General features: G+C 33.7%; 3 protein-coding genes across 3 annotated transcripts; all 3 read right to left on the minus strand.

The window, feature by feature from the left end:
- Window positions 1-118: 118 nt before the first annotated feature.
- Window positions 119-2827, minus strand: LOC122583029 (tubulin beta-2 chain-like). The gene is made up of 3 exons (XM_043755465.1): window positions 2349-2827; window positions 1080-1349; window positions 119-990 (listed from the first exon to the last, which is right to left on the minus strand). Exons 1-3 carry the CDS (start codon window positions 2740-2742, stop codon window positions 317-319), a joined length of 1338 nt encoding a protein of 445 aa, XP_043611400.1. The 5' UTR covers window positions 2743-2827; the 3' UTR covers window positions 119-316.
- A 4624-nt stretch (window positions 2828-7451) lies between these two features.
- Window positions 7452-10106, minus strand: LOC122581352 (tubulin beta-2 chain-like). Its single transcript, XM_043753571.1, has 3 exons — window positions 9614-10106; window positions 8414-8683; window positions 7452-8325 (listed from the first exon to the last, which is right to left on the minus strand). The coding sequence occupies exons 1-3, from the start codon at window positions 10005-10007 to the stop codon at window positions 7652-7654; spliced, it is 1338 nt and encodes a 445-aa protein (XP_043609506.1). The 5' UTR covers window positions 10008-10106; the 3' UTR covers window positions 7452-7651.
- Window positions 10107-15411: 5305 nt separating this feature from the next.
- Window positions 15412-18129, minus strand: LOC122581942 (proliferating cell nuclear antigen). The gene is made up of 4 exons (XM_043754270.1): window positions 17686-18129; window positions 16744-16896; window positions 16524-16621; window positions 15412-15840 (listed from the first exon to the last, which is right to left on the minus strand). Exons 1-4 carry the CDS (start codon window positions 18002-18004, stop codon window positions 15616-15618), a joined length of 795 nt encoding a protein of 264 aa, XP_043610205.1. The 5' UTR covers window positions 18005-18129; the 3' UTR covers window positions 15412-15615.

Genomic DNA, 18129 nt, shown 5'->3' on the forward strand with positions numbered 1-18129 from the left:
TTTTTACTTACTTATTAAGTGTGAACATTTTATGAGTGTTGTGGAGAATTTCAAACAAAAGTTCCATACATGGATCTTAGTTGACTATTGAAGCCAACTAAGATCACCAAAAAAAAGGTTAAACAAAAACGAAAAAATACTTATCCAAATAGAAACAAATTACACCAAATTCTTCAGTTAAAAGCAAAATACACTACTAGATTGGCTTCTTTTCAGTGTTTGGATAAAAATGGCAATTCAGATTACAACCACTGGTTGTAACCAAGAATCAGAAACCTCATAAAACCAATACACTTCATTCCTTTGAGATAGTCCTTTAAGCCTCTTCATATTCCTCTTCCTCCTCATACTCACCTTCTTCATCGGCAGTTGCATCCTGGTACTGCTGATACTCGGACACCAAGTCATTCATGTTGCTCTCGGCTTCAGTAAACTCCATCTCATCCATACCTTCACCAGTGTACCAATGCAAGAAAGCTTTTCTCCTGAACATAGCAGTGAACTGCTCACTCACACGCCTGAACATCTCTTGGATAGAAGTTGAGTTTCCAATGAAAGTAGATGCCATCTTAAGACCAGTTGGTGGGATGTCACAGACAGTTGACTTGACATTGTTGGGGATCCACTCGACAAAGTATGAGGAGTTCTTGTTTTGGACATTAAGCATCTGCTCGTCAACTTCTTTTGTGCTCATTTTACCACGGTAGATGGCAGAAGCAGTCAAGTAACGCCCGTGACGTGGATCAGCAGCACACATCATGTTTTTCGCATCCCACATTTGTTGGGTGAGCTCAGGTACAGTAAGGGCACGATATTGCTGCGAACCACGAGAGGTGAGTGGAGCGAACCCAACCATGAAAAAGTGGAGTCGGGGGAATGGGATAAGATTCACAGCAAGCTTTCTCAAATCAGAGTTGAGCTGTCCAGGGAACCTCAAACAGCAAGTGACTCCAGACATTGTTGCAGAAATGAGATGGTTCAAATCACCAACTGTATCAAAATTTGTGAAGTCGGTAAATCTAGATATTAATAAATCAATCATAAAATGTGAAACAGACTTTTAAGATTTTAGTACATACAGCTTGGAGTGGTAAGCTTGAGGGTTCGGAAGCAAATGTCATACAATGCTTCATTATCAAGAACCATACACTCGTCAGCATTTTCCACAAGTTGGTGAACAGACAATGTAGCATTGTACGGCTCAACAACAGTGTCTGAAACCTTGGGAGATGGAAATACAGAGAAGGTCATCATCATTCGATCGGGATACTCTTCCCTGATCTTTGAAATCAGAAGGGTTCCCATCCCGGATCCAGTTCCACCTCCAAGGGAATGACAGACCTGGAAACCTGCACATCAAATAGAATTAGCATCTTCCCAACACATATCTAAGTGAGTCCACACAAAGCCATATATAGATCCAGTGAAATGAAAGAAAACGACCCACATAAAGAGAATGAAATCTCTAAATGAATATACATAACTTATAATTTAACCTACTCAATGTACTTATAGTCCACCAATTCAAATTTTGATAACAAATTAAACCTTATCAAATTCTAAACCCATACTCCATAGCATCAGCATCTTACCATTTTCATAAATATTCAACCAGACACGCTTTTATTATGCAATATCTAACGTGTTGGCATCAGGAAGCACAATTCAACAAATTCAAACCAATAGAAGAGATGTTCACAAACTAATTATGCATAAACATAAAAATGGCTTTTTAAGATCCCTTGACATTCAAACCAATACTTAACAGATTCATATCTTAACCCTCAATACCAAAACGAATTAAACCGAAATAAAATATTCATATCTATACACTCAACATTCAAACCCTACAAACTTCAAATGGATAATCAAAGAGAGATAACAACAAAATGTAGCAATCAAACAACATAGACAGTAGTTGCCATTTAGATCTGAACCTGTCCTAATTCAAACATAAACAAACTTCAAAATGAACTCAAATACTACCATTTCTAACTTCTAATAACTAAAACTCAAATGACTAACAAGCAACTTCAAATTAATCAGATACATAATCATGAGCGCGATACAAACAGAAACTGCAGAGCAAAAGATCTATCGTATCTGACTTGAATTACAACAACAAACAATTTTAATCCCAAACTAATTATTCAACAACTGGAAGCATCTGAGCAAAAAAATCATCATGTATATAGATACAGAAAACTAGCACAACTAACAGATCTATCATTTAAACATCAGATGAGAAATAACTGATGAAAAAATAACAAAATTAAATACTGATTTATCATCAACTACAAAACATAAACGTATTGATATAATATAGATACAGATACAGATATATATACCTTGTAAGCAATCACAATTCTCAGCCTCCTTCCTAACAACATCCAAAACCGAATCAATCAACTCAGCGCCTTCAGTGTAATGACCTTTCGCCCAATTATTTCCGGCACCAGATTGTCCAAAAACAAAGTTATCTGGCCTGAAGATCTGTCCGTACGCACCAGATCTGAGACTGTCCATAGTCCCTGGCTCCAGATCCATAAGCACGGCGCGTGGAACAAACCTTCCGCCACTCGCTTCGTTATAGTAAACATTAATCCTTTCAAGCTGAAGTTCGGCGTCTCCGGTGTACTTTCCGGTAACGTCGATCCCGTGCTCCGCACACACTACTTCCCAAAACTTCGCCCCGATCTGGTTTCCGCACTGTCCTCCTTGAATATGTAGGATTTCTCTCATTTTTCCGACGTGTGTTTTAGAGAGAGAAAGTGTGATTTTTAGAGAGAGAGAGATAGGGGTAGCGGTTAGGGTTTACAGTGAGAGTGAAAACTGTTGTTTCTTATATAGATAGGGAGATGTATAGTTTTGTATAGAGACAGATTTGTGTATCTATAGGTTGAATTTTTTAAATGGCTCCAAAATGAAAATAATCTGAAAATTTTGAATGGATGGATGAGATTCATTTGGATTTTCTTGATCTGATCATCTGAAGGTTGAAAAACTGTTTTGACAGATGTGATTTTTTTTTCCTTTTCTCAATGATTTAGTTGATTTTTATCTGGATTCCAGCTAATATTATTTTTTATAATTTAACTATAACTAAATAATTATATATATATTGCCGGTATCAGAAAAAAAAAATGAATTCTCTCGCTTCTGATTGGTCGAAGATTTTATTTTTTTGAATTCTAATTGGTTGAACTTATTTTTAGAAACTATTTTAAATGTCATTCTATATTAGGTAATGCCAAAGAAAATTATAATAAGTATATTTCGAATTCCAAACGAATTAAATCTTTCAATATAACTTAACAATCACAAAATCATGTTCCTACAATTCATTTTTACATTGAAAAAATCAAAAAGTAAATGATACTTTGTTTCTAGCTAAAAAATTTAATTAATTTAGATTTACGATTTATTTATCTAACAAAAATTACTTATTTTCCCACTAAAATAAACATTATATGAGTTAATATCATATACATTTTTTTTTATCTAAAGTTATAATATTAAATAAAAAGTCTTTAACTTAATGATACGTGTTTCTCTACAAAGTCATATAGGTTAAACAACTCATATAGGTTATTGATTGACGGGTTGATTTCAGGATAAATGGGTCAGTTTGCAAGTCAAATGGATTAATGAGTCAACCTGTTAAAAACATTATATAACTTAATTAGGTTAGTGGGTTGGCGGGTCAAGATTTCACAACTTTAACTTGTTTTTTTCGGGTTGGTTTCATGTCGGTTTCAGGTTGAGTCGGGTATAGACATGCCTAATTATTAGGGCTGTCTATCGAGTCAGCCCGTAACGGATTGACTTTGGGTCAAGTGGGTTCACGGGTCAAATGGATAGTTTTTGGTGAAAAGGGGCAAATAGGTTGTTTTCGAGTAACCCGGTCACCGACATGGTATTAAGCTCAAATATATATTTAACATTTAATCTCTTCATTGAAAATAAAAGACATAATTTAGGAAGGAAGGTATCTCATTGAAACATATAATTAATGAACGAGATTAAAAAGAACACAATTTATAAAGGAAAGTAGTAAGGTACCATATTAAGCATGTATGTTTTAATTGAAAATAAAATTTACAAAACAAGTTTGTTTAAATAGTATGGCAGGGTAATGGCATCTCGAATTACATAATTTTTGTAACTATTTTTTTTTAATCTAAAATCAAGCTTGGTCAAAGAATGTGGCTGGGTAACGACATCTTGAATTATATTTTTACGTTTTTGTATTTTAAAAAAGGGAGAAAAAAAAGAGAGATATGATTATTAGGTAAGACAAAAGTTATTTGTCATGCAATCCATAACATGTGTTTCAATATAAATCACAACTTAATTTAAAGTATACATATATATAATGCACGTAATTAAAGTATATATACGTATATAATGAACGTACCACTTGGATGTAACATCCATTGATTACACTATTCAATGCGCTCCATTTGGTGTTGATGTTATCCATAAATCGAGTTGTGCCACCCAATTCCTTTGTGAAATGATCCAAGATTCGTTGCCAAAATTTATCCCGACCTTGTTGATTACTGACTTGTCTACATGTTGATATATGAATCCACGCCTTAGCTAACGACACCTCTTCATCCGGAATCCTTTGTTTTTATCCGCTCGGTTTGAGAATTTCCTTCTTGAAACCTATTATTGAACCACATTTTCTTCGACAATTAAAAACGTGTAACAATTATATATATAACAATTAAAAAGCATATAAATAATAGAACATACAACAATTAAAAGCGTGTAACAATTATATAACAATTAAAAAACGTATAAATAATAGAACATATAACAATTAAAAAGGTGTAACAATTATATAACATATAACAGTTATATAAATGTATAGATTAAAAAAGTATAAATAAACACGTATTAATATAAATATAACAAGAGAAAAGTGAGTATCAGGCTTTTATGCACACGACTTAGGTGAAAAACCTCACACACTAATTTTTTAATATTTTGAATAAATGTTTGGGCTCCCATGTTTTTTATGGTTCAAAAAATGGCATGTGAGAGTTTTTCACCCAACTTAGATGCCTAACAGCCTCATATTCTCTTCCCCCATATAACAAATCTACCAAATGGAGCTTCTTGTGTTTCGGGAACGGTCTCATCATCGTCGTCGTCAAGAATGGGTGTTGGGTTGCGATAGGTGTCGAACGGATCAAAATTTTCGAGATCTATATAGGCCATTTGGCACACAACGTATTAGTTTATTGCGGGAGGGGGAGGAGAATGGTATATTGGTTGAGAATCCGATTGCCTTTGAACATAAGGTTGGCTAATCAGTAGATCGGGGATATAGTATTGTGAGCTTGATTGTTGTTGATGTTGTTGTTGATATTGTATTTGCCTTTCAAGATGAGGTCGATATACGCCTCGACCCCAACCTCGTGAAACACTAGCTAAGTTTTTTTTATTGTTGTTTCCCTATCCATGAATCCATATAAAAATTGTGGTATATGTGATAAAGGTGTAGATTTGGTTGTGTTTTAAGTTAAAAAATAATAATGTATATATAGAGAATAAAAATAGATAGATATTGTTTTTATATGCGACAGTCACATTTAAATGGCTTCCCTCACTTTCCAACGTTCAAATTTGACCAACCCTCTTCCAATTCCAACCCTTCGCTATCTACAAGCCCGCTTCATTCAACCCAATGGCCAACCCGCATGGTCGGCGACGGTACTTCCCAACGGGTTAGCCCAACCGGTCCTCAACCCTGTGTAGTCATTATAATTAAAAAGTTTGAATTTAAAAATGAAATTTATAATATGTTGAAGTCCATCTGGCTGTCGAACAGTGCACACTAGCAAGCACATGTTGTAAGTTTCAACCATGTGAGAATGTGATCTTTGTGTTATTTTTTTTTAAATTTTATTTTATGTTTATTGGTTAAATATAAAAAATAAGTTAATGATTTAATATTAAGTAGCCGTTGGAAAATGTTTAAGGAATCTGGATCAGAATTAAAATATTTTTATTACTTTTATTTTAAGATAACAACTTATTACACATATAAATATTTATAATTATATATTTTTTAAAATATATCAATATTATATAAACAATTAAGTTTTATATGAAATATGAAACAAACAGACAACAAGTGACGTTGGTACTATTTTTGTGATAGTCTAACTAAAACGTTCAAAAATTACTTACATAGACCTTGATTCAATACCATAAATTCCATATTAAGGAAAAATAATACATACGAGTGGTGATGATAAATGAAATTAACAAACTCTTTTTTAACGAACCCTTGACAAGAAATTAAGATTGTATATATTGTTCTTTAGTAATTGTAAGTGTAGTCTGAATAGTATAAAAGGTTGCACTACACGAAAAGAATGACAGAAACGATGCACGTTAGACAACTTTAATGAACCATGAAGTTAAATCGCAACTAATAGGGTAGTTTCAAAAAGTTGGAAACGATTAATGAAATATGTGCAAACCACATATGGATCGTCAATGCTTTAAAGTATGGATTTTTAACCAGGCCGATTGATGACCGAGATTTATTACTTAATATTCAAACAAGTTTTAAATTTATAAATGTAAGATTAACTTCTTTACTATACTCACTCACGGGGGTGGACCTGAGTATGTCAAATATATAAGACCAGGATCGTTCTTACAGACTATGTCTAAGAATGCAATTAAGTATAATTTTAGGATTGTTGGGGGTTTGTCACGATTTAATAATCCCCATCTCCGTTTTCCACCACCAAACCCCCCATTACTTATACAACAATCTAATAGTCAAGTTCTACCGTACCCGGACTAGGTTAAATCAATACCCAACTTAGTTGGACCCACAATTGTCATACTTCTCTCTTAATCTACATTTATATACAAGTTTCTATGTAGACCTTCCCAACATCCTGCTCAAAAAAATGATATGATCATGTAAAACTAATGTATCTAAAATACTTGTACGTTGACTTTCCTAACTTCATAACCGGAAACATGCAACTTCCGGCCAAAGTATTTGTAGCTCTCAGCTATGGACAAATACTATAGAGGAAAATATGATGGGTTGTGAAATATAATCTCTTACTTTAAAAAAATAAGAAATTAGGAGGATTATCATTTCCCAATTGCAAACTAACATCATGATTCATGTCCATGAGAAAAGAGCAGTCAGAGTGTCCAACATCTGTAACGTTCATCTTTATTTTTGTTTGTAACGTTCATCCGTATTTTGTTCAACTTTCTGGAACGTTTACAATTGAATAAAACGCTTAATTAAGAAATACGAGTAGCATCTAAAGATTGCTTTCTTATCCTTTTTTTTAAACTTAATTAGATGTGAACATTTTACGAGTGCTGCGGAGAATGTCAAACAAAAGTTCCATACAAGGAAGTTGTGACTATCGACGCCAACTAAGATCACCAAAAAAAGGTTAAACAAGAACGAAAACTTACTTATCCAAATAGAAACAAATTACACCAAATTCATCAGTTTAAAGCAAAACACTACTAGATTGGCTTCTTTTACTACAGTGTTTGGATAAAAATGGCAATACAGCTTACAACCACTGGTTGTAACCAAAATTCAGAAACCTCATAAAACCAATACACTTCATTCCTTTGAGATAGTCCTTTAAGCCTCTTCATATTCCTCTTCCTCCTCATACTCACCTTCTTCATCAGCAGTCGCATCCTGGTACTGCTGATACTCAGACACCAAGTCGTTCATGTTGCTCTCAGCTTCAGTGAACTCCATCTCATCCATACCTTCACCAGTGTACCAATGCAAGAAAGCTTTTCTCCTGAACATAGCAGTGAACTGCTCACTCACACGCCTGAACATCTCTTGAATAGAAGTTGAGTTTCCAATGAAAGTAGATGCCATCTTAAGACCAGTTGGCGGGATGTCACATACAGTTGACTTGACATTGTTAGGGATCCACTCGACAAAGTATGAGGAGTTCTTGTTTTGGACATTAAGCATCTGCTCGTCAACTTCTTTAGTGCTCATTTTACCACGGTAGATGGCAGAGGCAGTCAAGTAACGTCCATGGCGTGGATCAGCAGCACACATCATATTCTTTGCGTCCCACATTTGTTGGGTGAGCTCGGGTACAGTGAGGGCTCGGTATTGCTGAGAACCACGGGAGGTGAGGGGAGCAAACCCAACCATGAAAAAGTGGAGACGAGGGAATGGGATAAGATTCACAGCAAGCTTTCTCAAATCAGAGTTGAGCTGTCCAGGGAATCTCAAACAGCAGGTGACTCCGGACATTGTTGCAGAGATAAGATGGTTCAAATCACCAACTGCATTAAATATTGTAAAGTCAGTAAACTAGATAGTGATATACTTATCATAAAATATGAAAGAGACTTTAAGATTTTGATTACTTACAGCTTGGAGTGGTAAGCTTGAGGGTTCGGAAGCAAATGTCATACAATGCTTCATTATCAAGAACCATACACTCGTCAGCATTTTCCACAAGTTGGTGAACAGACAATGTAGCATTGTACGGTTCAACAACAGTGTCTGAAACCTTGGGAGATGGAAATACAGAGAAGGTCATCATCATTCGATCGGGATACTCTTCCCTGATCTTTGAAATCAGAAGGGTTCCCATCCCGGATCCAGTTCCACCTCCAAGGGAATGACAGACCTGGAAACCTGCACATCATTTACAGTTAGCATCTTCCCAACACACCTCTAAGTGAGTCCACACACAACCGTATATTGATCCAGAAAAAACAAAAGGCAAATAAAGCAAATGAAACTTTTAAATGAGTTAACACAGCTTATAACTTTATCTACACAACGTACATGTACTTGTCCACAAACCTTATCAAATTCTAAATCCATACTCCGTAGTATCAGCAGTTTCTTATCGTTTCCATAAATCTCCAACCAAATATACATATATTATGTAATATCTAATGTATTGGAATCCACAAGCAAGTGTTCAAAAAGCAAATTTGCATAAAGATAGACATGGCTTTTAAAGATCCCTCAATTTAAATCAGTACAGAACGATTCGAACCAATCTTCAAACCAAAATAAAAAATCCAAATCTATAATCAAAGAGACATTACAACAAAATGTAAAATTCAGGCAACATTGACACTAGTAATTATTTAGATCCGTCCCAATTCAAACTTAAACAAACTTCAAAATAAACTCAAATATTACCATTTCCAATTCATAATGATCAAAACACAAATAACTAACAAACTACTTCTAATCAAAAAAAAGCAAGGCATTAGATCTATCATTTCTGATCCGAATCACAGCATCAAACACTTTATCCCAAACTAACTATTCAAAAACTATTTAAACATATATATAAATTATAAAACTCATATAAGCATCTAAACATTTCACAAAAATTATACTAATTAAGCAATATAATCATCAATAGATATATAAATATATGTATCAAATATATATAACACAAAAACTAGCACAACCAACAGATCTATCATTTATATATCAGATTAGAAACAACTGATGAAAAAATAACAAAATTAAATACTGATTTATCATCAACTACAAAACATAAACGTATTGATATAATATAGATACAGATACAGATATATATACCTTGTAAGCAATCACAATTCTCAGCCTCCTTCCTAACAACATCCAAAACCGAATCAATCAACTCAGCGCCTTCAGTGTAATGACCTTTCGCCCAATTATTTCCGGCACCAGATTGTCCAAAAACAAAGTTATCTGGCCTGAAGATCTGTCCGTACGCACCAGATCTGAGACTGTCCATAGTCCCTGGCTCCAGATCCATAAGCACGGCGCGTGGAACAAACCTTCCGCCACTCGCTTCGTTATAGTAAACATTAATCCTTTCAAGCTGAAGTTCGGCGTCTCCGGTGTACTTTCCGGTAACGTCGATCCCGTGCTCCGCACACACTACTTCCCAAAACTTCGCCCCGATCTGGTTTCCGCACTGTCCTCCTTGAATATGTAGGATTTCTCTCATTTTTCCGACGTGTGTTTTAGAGAGAGAAAGTGTGATTTTTAGAGAGAGAGAGATAGGTTAGCGGTTAGGGTTTACAGTGAGAGTGAAAATTGTTGTTTTTTAGTCATTTCATTATATAGATAGGGAGATGTATAATGTTGTATAGAGACAGAATTGTGTATCTATAGGTTGAATTTTTTAAATGGCTCCAAAATGAAAATAATTTGAAAAAATTTGAATGGATGGATGAGATTATTTAAGATTTTTTTGATCTGAAGGTTGAAAAACTGTTTTGACAGATGTGATATTTTTTTCACAGATTTATAGATATTTGTTTTTGTATCTGGATTCCAGCTAATATTATTCTTTATAATTTAACTATGATTAAATAATTTAACTAGAGGTGAAGTGCAGGCATTATAATTTAAGTTTTTGAAATTAACAAATAGAATTTATAATTGCTTGAAGTCCGTCTGGCCGTCCAACAGTGCACACTAGCAAGCACATGTTGTAAGTTTCAACCATGTGAGAATGTGATCTTTGTGTTTTTATTTTATTTTATGTATATTGGTTAAATAAAACATTAAGTTAATGATTTAATATTAAGTAGCCGTTTGAAAAATGTTTAAGGAATCTGGATCAGATTTTCAATATTTTTATTACTTTCATTTTTACATAACAACTTAATACATATATAAATATTTAGAATTTTTTAATATATCATTATTATGTCAACAATTAAATTTATACAAAAATATAAGATAGATAACAAGTGACGTTGATAATACTTTTTTATGGTAAATTAAAACGTACGTTTTAAAATTACTTGCATAGACCCTTGATTCAATATCGTAAATTCCACATTAAGGAAAAATAATGATGAGTGGTGATGATAACAAACTCTTTTTTAACAAACCCTTGACAAGAAACTGAGGTCGTGTTTGTTTCACATAATATGATGTAATCTGATATAATTGGAAATTCAGTTTTATTCCTTAGTGCTTTTGGTTGTTAAAAAAAAAAAGAATCTCATTCCGTAGGAATGTAAACATTCTATCATTTGATGGAATATCTATTCATTGGGAATGGAAAAAGGAATTTCATTCCTTCAATCACTTGAATTCTCTCAAAAACATTCCGTCAAATTCCATTCCTTCAGATTCCAATTCTTTCGAAAGATTTCATTCCTTCCAAAAATATTATGTGAACCAAACACGTCCTGATAGTGTATATATTGGTTTTGGTGGTTGTAAGTGTGGTCTAAACAGTATTTAAGGTTGCTAAACTTGTTACTAGGGTGGAAAGATGAGGAAGAAAAATGATGTTTTTGGTGGTTGGAAGGGACAAGGGTGTAGTCGGCTTGTTCTATCGGCAAAAAACATCGGCTAGAATCGGCTAATTGGCAAAGCTATAGCACATGCATCGACAACTTTAACGGCAAGTTTGACAAGTTACATCGGTTATTTTTTGTCGATGCAAGTGAACGTTGGGAAGCTGACATGTGAACATTGGGAGCCTTTTTATTATTCTTATTTTTGGCCAAATGTGTCCGTTTTTTTAAATAAAAATTTACAAAATTTATCCCTATTCTTATTACTATATATACCTTTCAATATTTCATTCATTCTCACTTATTAAAAATATTAAAAATACTTACATTTTTTCTATATATTTCTTACTCATCTCTTTCACAAATATTCTTGAAAACGATTCCTACTAAAAAAAATCAAAAACATATACAGCACCAAGAAATCAACTTCCTAGAATCGTCGAACCACAATACGATTTCGGTGGTTCTTCTAGTCAAAACCAAAACGTCGTTGACGACATCTCTCAATTGTTGACCTCGGATTTCCGAGTGCAGTTCGACACGGGCTAATTTCAATTTCCTCCTACCGAACCCACGATCACGTTTCTTGAAGATGATGATGACCAAGTGCAACCGACGAGCCATATGACGATGTGCAAGACACCTCTAGTGATGAGGTGGAGGCGCCACCTCCACCTGGTGGTAGGAAGGCGAAAAAACTACCTTAACCACAAGAGCACCCCCGATCGCTTGGAGTGGCGAAGATGAAGAATTGTTGGCCCGGGCTTATTTTCATATCTCTACGGATCCCGCCACCGCCGATCAACAAAGATACGAATCCTTTTGGAATATGATTCATGAACATTACAATAAGCAACAACAACAAAAAAATCAACGAACCTACCATTAAGTGAACACAAAGTGAAAGAAAATGCAACCGCTATTAAACGAGTTCACCGGCATCTTCAATACGATAGTTAAGGTTGCTAAGTGTAGTCTAAATAATATTTAAGGTTGCTAAACTTGTTACTGGGGTAGAAAGATGAAGAAGAAAGAATGATGTTTTTGGTGATTGTAAGTATTGTCTAAATTTCAACGCTTTAAAATCTGGGTTTTTAACCGGGCCGATTGAGAGAAAAATCCGATTTGTGATTTTTTATCTATAAAAAGTACTCTGTATGTAAAATTCATTAACACTCAACGAAGAAATTGTATAATTACATTCATTAAATAATAATAGCAATTAAGTAGTTATAAGAATAATAAAAAAAAAGAGTATTAACGTTGATAAGAAAAAAAAAGTTAAAAGTATACGCATCATCATAAAAGTAAACTATTTATATAAAAACAAATAACATAAAACTAGTTAAAACGGGAAAAACCGGAAAACTAGACAATTCAACACAATGTCGTCTCGACTCAAAAATTAGGTATGAGAAACCAATACACCCTAAAAAACCTAGTTTATTTAAACATTGAGGATCATCCTTATAATTTAGTGTGTAAGTAACAAATGAGAGGGTTGTTGACGCAAAACAAAAGATATTCCAACTTGTAATAGAAGGTATATGCAACTTATTGGTTGATTATGAAAAATGATAGAGTTAACTACAGAAATCATCCCCGTCGTGGTACTCTACTTGCAGCTTTCGTCCTTAACTTTCAAAAATTACAGTTTTGGTCCAATTTTTTTGACTCCATCAACAGTTTTGGTCCTAACCCATAACGTCCGTTTAAAAAATATGCACGTGCTAAACACGTGATGGGTATTTTTGTCATTTCATTTCCTTTCTCAGATCTTTAATATCAGAGTTTATTCTTATCTTCTTCCCCGTAATAAACCCAATACCCCCACGTAGCCACTTTCTTCAAAATGAATACCAGATTAATCATCAACATTAATAAACAATTAAAATAACAATAAGTCAATTACCAGATAATCAAAGTAAATTGATCAACAAAATCAATATCAGACCATCATTATCATATATCAGAACATCAAATCTGTCAAAAAAAATCCCTAAGATTTACTATGTGATTTGATGGATAAGAAAATAATAAAAAAAAAAAACAAGATGTATAGATACTTGTGATACATGGACAACAAAAAAAAAAAAACCAGAGTTTGATTTCCAATCTCATACTATTCTTCTATCTCAATTTATATTTCTTAATTTTTTCTTCACTACCATTTATCCATTGAAAAGAATTAATAATATTCATTCATAAGAATTATATTTTATAAACAAAAATCAACCCCTAATTTTTATTACAAAATTTGCATAAATATACTGTAAAGGAAAGGAAATACACATCACAAAAAATAACCACAACTAGAGTTAACCATTTTTAATTTCTTGATAGAAAAAATGAAATGGATTTGTGAAGAAGAAAAATAAGAGAAAGTGAGACAGTACAGATGAGGGAGAAAGAAAATGAGGAAGAAAAAGCCACCAAACTTCATCTATATATTCCTTCAATCGCAAATACATAAAACTACACAACCGAAAGCTCAATCATATAAATCTTTGTTCAATTTCTGACCAGATGCTAACCAATCCATCGCAATCTATTTTTAGATCCGGCCACCACCCACACCTACTCGTATTCTTTTTCTTCAACCCATTCAGCCACCACCGGATTAGTTGTCAGCAAAAGAATTTCTGATGGGTGTATGTGTTGACTAGAGATAGAGTGTGTGGGTGTGGGGGGGGGGGGGATGCTAAATCTGCGCATTTTTATGTTACATTTGGTAGGTGTAATGAACATAAATAGATCTAAAATCATAGATCTGGGTTGGATCAGAAATATTGATAAATCTGGGTATTAAACGGTATGTAAGTATGTGACAAGTGAAATGACAAAAATGCCCATCAAGTGTTTGGCACATGCATACCTTTTAAACGGACGTTAGGAGTTAGGACCAAAACTGTTGACGGAGTAAAAAAAATGGACCAAAACTGTAATTTTATAAAAGTTAGGGACGAAAGCTGCAAGTAAAGTATCACGACAGGGACAATTTTTATAATTAACACAAAATGATATTTTAACCAGATCTAAATATATCATTTAGCCTTAGTCTTTTATTTGATATTGAAGCACATATGCGTTGATGGTTGACACTTGACACGGACATTATGTAGTTGTTTCCTGTTCCAGCATATGAACGACCCAGTGAGGTTGGAGCGTGTGTGATGTGTCTGGCTGTCAACTATCCGATGTGTGTATTTTGTTTGATCACCCGGTGACTTTGGCCCGTATAGACTATAGTAGATGTTTCAAATGTAGGGTACGAATGTTTGCACAATTGTACTTGATAATTAACGACTAAATCACATGGCTAGGTTCATTTGTGATTTTTATTTTTGTTTGCAGGAACTGAACTACTTTTAAGCAGGAATATATAAAAGATTGTTAAATTTCCACTGAGCTATAGATACGTTATGAAGATGAACTTTCACTGGTGACATATATCAAGGAAACTACTTAAATTCCGAAAAGATTGTTACAAAGAAATTCAGGAACCACCCTGTTTTAGAAAAGATTGTAAGCATATTACTCTCATCATTTTAGCCCATTTGTTGCCTCCTGTTTCCAGATGATCTCTAGTCTAACTAGATTGCCTTCTATATTTTACAATGTCAACTATTTGCTTATACTGGAAGAAATAACCTAGAAAGACAAAGCGATAAGGCTAGCAGCCTAGCGTAAGGGCTCATGGCATTGGTTTACTAAATTGACATACAAAAAGATTTGAATCAGGAGGTTGTGTCAAGCTGAATAGCAGAGTTTGTATTGTTTCAGCAGGATCGCATGTGACAAGTCTGGCCTTCCAACTCCAAGTATAATTACCAAACCGGGGAAAATAATTTTTATTTTCCAAAGAAAAATGAAGTTTGAATGGAGTGAATGACTAGCAGTCTAACACAGAAATTAAGTTTAGTTTTCTTTAGAGTTTTGAATGGATCAACAAGTTCATAAGCAAAAACTTGAGTTGTATATTTAACTCATTAGCTTAAATACTCGAGTTCATAAGCAAAAACTTGAGTTGTATATTCAACTCGTCATTAGCTTAAATACTCGAAATTATGGATACAATTCATTCCAGTTTTGAACTCAGTAAAAGCAAAACATGATTATAGATCAATGAACCAGAAAACAAACTAATAAAAGATGGTTTACAAGAAAACAATGAAAGCCTACAGAACTGTTCAAATATAGCAACATGAACAGAATGAAATCTAAACTATAAAAGAGTGTCACATACTACAAATTCTTTGGTCATAACATAACCAGATATAATCTGGCTACCTCAAATATTTAAGATTTATTCTCTTCATCGTCTTCCTCAATTTTAGGAGCCAAGTAGAACCTTATATAGCCCATTTCAGCTATTTTGTACTCGACCACAACAGGAAGCTCTGAAGATAAGCTAATTGTGACAGTGTTTGACAATGGAGAAGCCTTGGTGAAAGAATTCATGTACCGCAACGCAAATGTCAAAGAAACAGGCTCCTTCATCTCAATAATAGTAGCTTCTTCTGGCTGCACATACATGTAAGCATACAAGCTAAAACCAATAAACCATAAATAAAACAAACTTGAAAGAAACCAACTACTGCCAGATAAAATAAGATAATTAGATAAGTGGGTCACACGAGTTGTGTAATGGCTGAAGACAGGTTATGGTTGACATAATATATTAGTAAAGCACAACACATGCTAAGCCAAGTCAAATAGAACACTCCATAGTATATGTTTTGAACTCAAATTTATATTCCCACTGACTATGATTGATAACACAATAGAGTTTCCAATTACAGTTTTCAGCTCTTCAAAGCAAAACAATTTATAAGCTTTAAACACTAAAAGAAGAACTGAGCAGCTTTTAACTTATCAAGACGAAAACAGCCCAAACTAACTCATCACGTATAAATGGGCTAGCATTAAAGCCTTTAAGACTACCGCGAATATCACAAGTCAAGTTGAACATTCCGTAATTCGTTCCTGATATTGATTTTATATTCCCAGACTATGAATTGCTAACACAATACAGTTTATAGTAACAGTTTTCAGCTCTTTAAAAAAAATAAGATTTATAAGATTTAAAAAATTAAAAAGAAGACATTAAGCAGCTTTAAACCCTTTAAAAAGTGAACACAAATCCAAATTAATCCGTCACAGGTAGCTGGGCTAAAATCAAGGTCTTAATGACTACAAAAAAATACCTTGTCGACTGTTGTGTTCTGTCTGCAAACAACATTTGCAGTTCCAATATCACCCCTTGTTGAGAACTTGACACCTTCCTTAGTGACAGAGATAACAACTACAAACAACAAACAATAACATTAGAATTTATATTCAGTTCTAAATATAAAAAGAAAGATGATACTGTAGCATAGTAAATACTAATATATAGTTGACATCCGAATCAAGTAAAGAAACTACCTGTGTCACCAATACTGCTAAGATCTTTACAGATTCTTGCAAACTCTGATGAAGGCATCCTAACAATGGCATGATACTCTGCTTCAGGAATGCCAAGATGCTCACTATCAATGTCCATCAGCTTCATCTCAAAATCAGCAATCTTATCTTGAGCTGTAATACACAAAGTAAAAGAAAGTCAAAAGCTAGAAATAACAAATAATGGTAATATCAAATAGATATATGATTTAAAGTCTTAAACCATATGAAGAAAAAAATGGTATAAAACCATCACATTCATATATACATCTTGCTTTACTAGATGCATGCTTCTAGAGACGACACGAAATCCATCAAATTTAAAAAACAAGATATTATTGAATTATTCATACATCTTCTATAATTTCGCACGGGTGACCCATGAATTATTTTTAAAAAAGCTTGTATTCACATAAGTTAGAATTCTTACAATTCATTACTCTCTCATAATCAATTTTGGGGTCCTAATTCTATGAAATTCTAAGTTATGTGAATAGATGTGTATCAATTCTAAGTTATTAAACCGATTTACCCAACAGGTATGAGGGTGCCAATGGTGTCTGTTTCCAAGTGTAAAGCAGCATGCATCGGTTACCAAATGGGAGCCCTCTAAGTATACATTTTTGGCCTAGTTCTATTGACCATTCATTATAATCAACCTTTTATTTTACTGCCAAATAATTTCCCATTTTTAAATAATTTATTCCAATAAACAAGACAAAATAAACCTATAAACCATCACATAACATTTCAAATAATTCAGATCTAATACTATAAAATTAACCATAACTACAAAATTCATAAATCGTAACTATCAATATCATGAAACAAATATAATGCAATAAATAAATAAAATAAAAGACACATACATATTACATGAATATAGATATAGAAATAGATATATAGATATAGGTAGATACTTACTGGGGGATTCAAACATGAAAGTAACAGTATCACTACCATCATCAGCTTTCAAAGTAATAATATCATCATTTCCTGCACATTTCAACATCTTTGACATATTATTCAAATTCATCCCCATACTTATGTTCCTATCACACCGATAATGTTCAAACCCTTCAGATCTAAGCAGTAGAGAAACAAGCGCCACGTGGCTTGAATCCATGGCTTGCAGCGAGAAACCAGTCGCCGAACAGTCAAAATTGGCGTCGTTGACCAAATCCTTGATGGATTCCATCACCTTTTTCAAGAGACTGCCTTGAACTAGCCTTAATTCCAACATGATTTTTGATTGGTTTTTGGGGATTTAATTTTGAATTTTTGGGAATTAGGGTTTTGAAATTTGGGGGAAATGAACGAGAGTGGGGGTTTATATAGTGAGTGGGAAATGAGGCTTGTGCGGGAAGA

Source organism: Erigeron canadensis, chromosome 9 (genome assembly GCF_010389155.1).
Source record: "Erigeron canadensis isolate Cc75 chromosome 9, C_canadensis_v1, whole genome shotgun sequence".
Classification (NCBI taxonomy): domain Eukaryota; kingdom Viridiplantae; phylum Streptophyta; class Magnoliopsida; order Asterales; family Asteraceae; genus Erigeron; species Erigeron canadensis.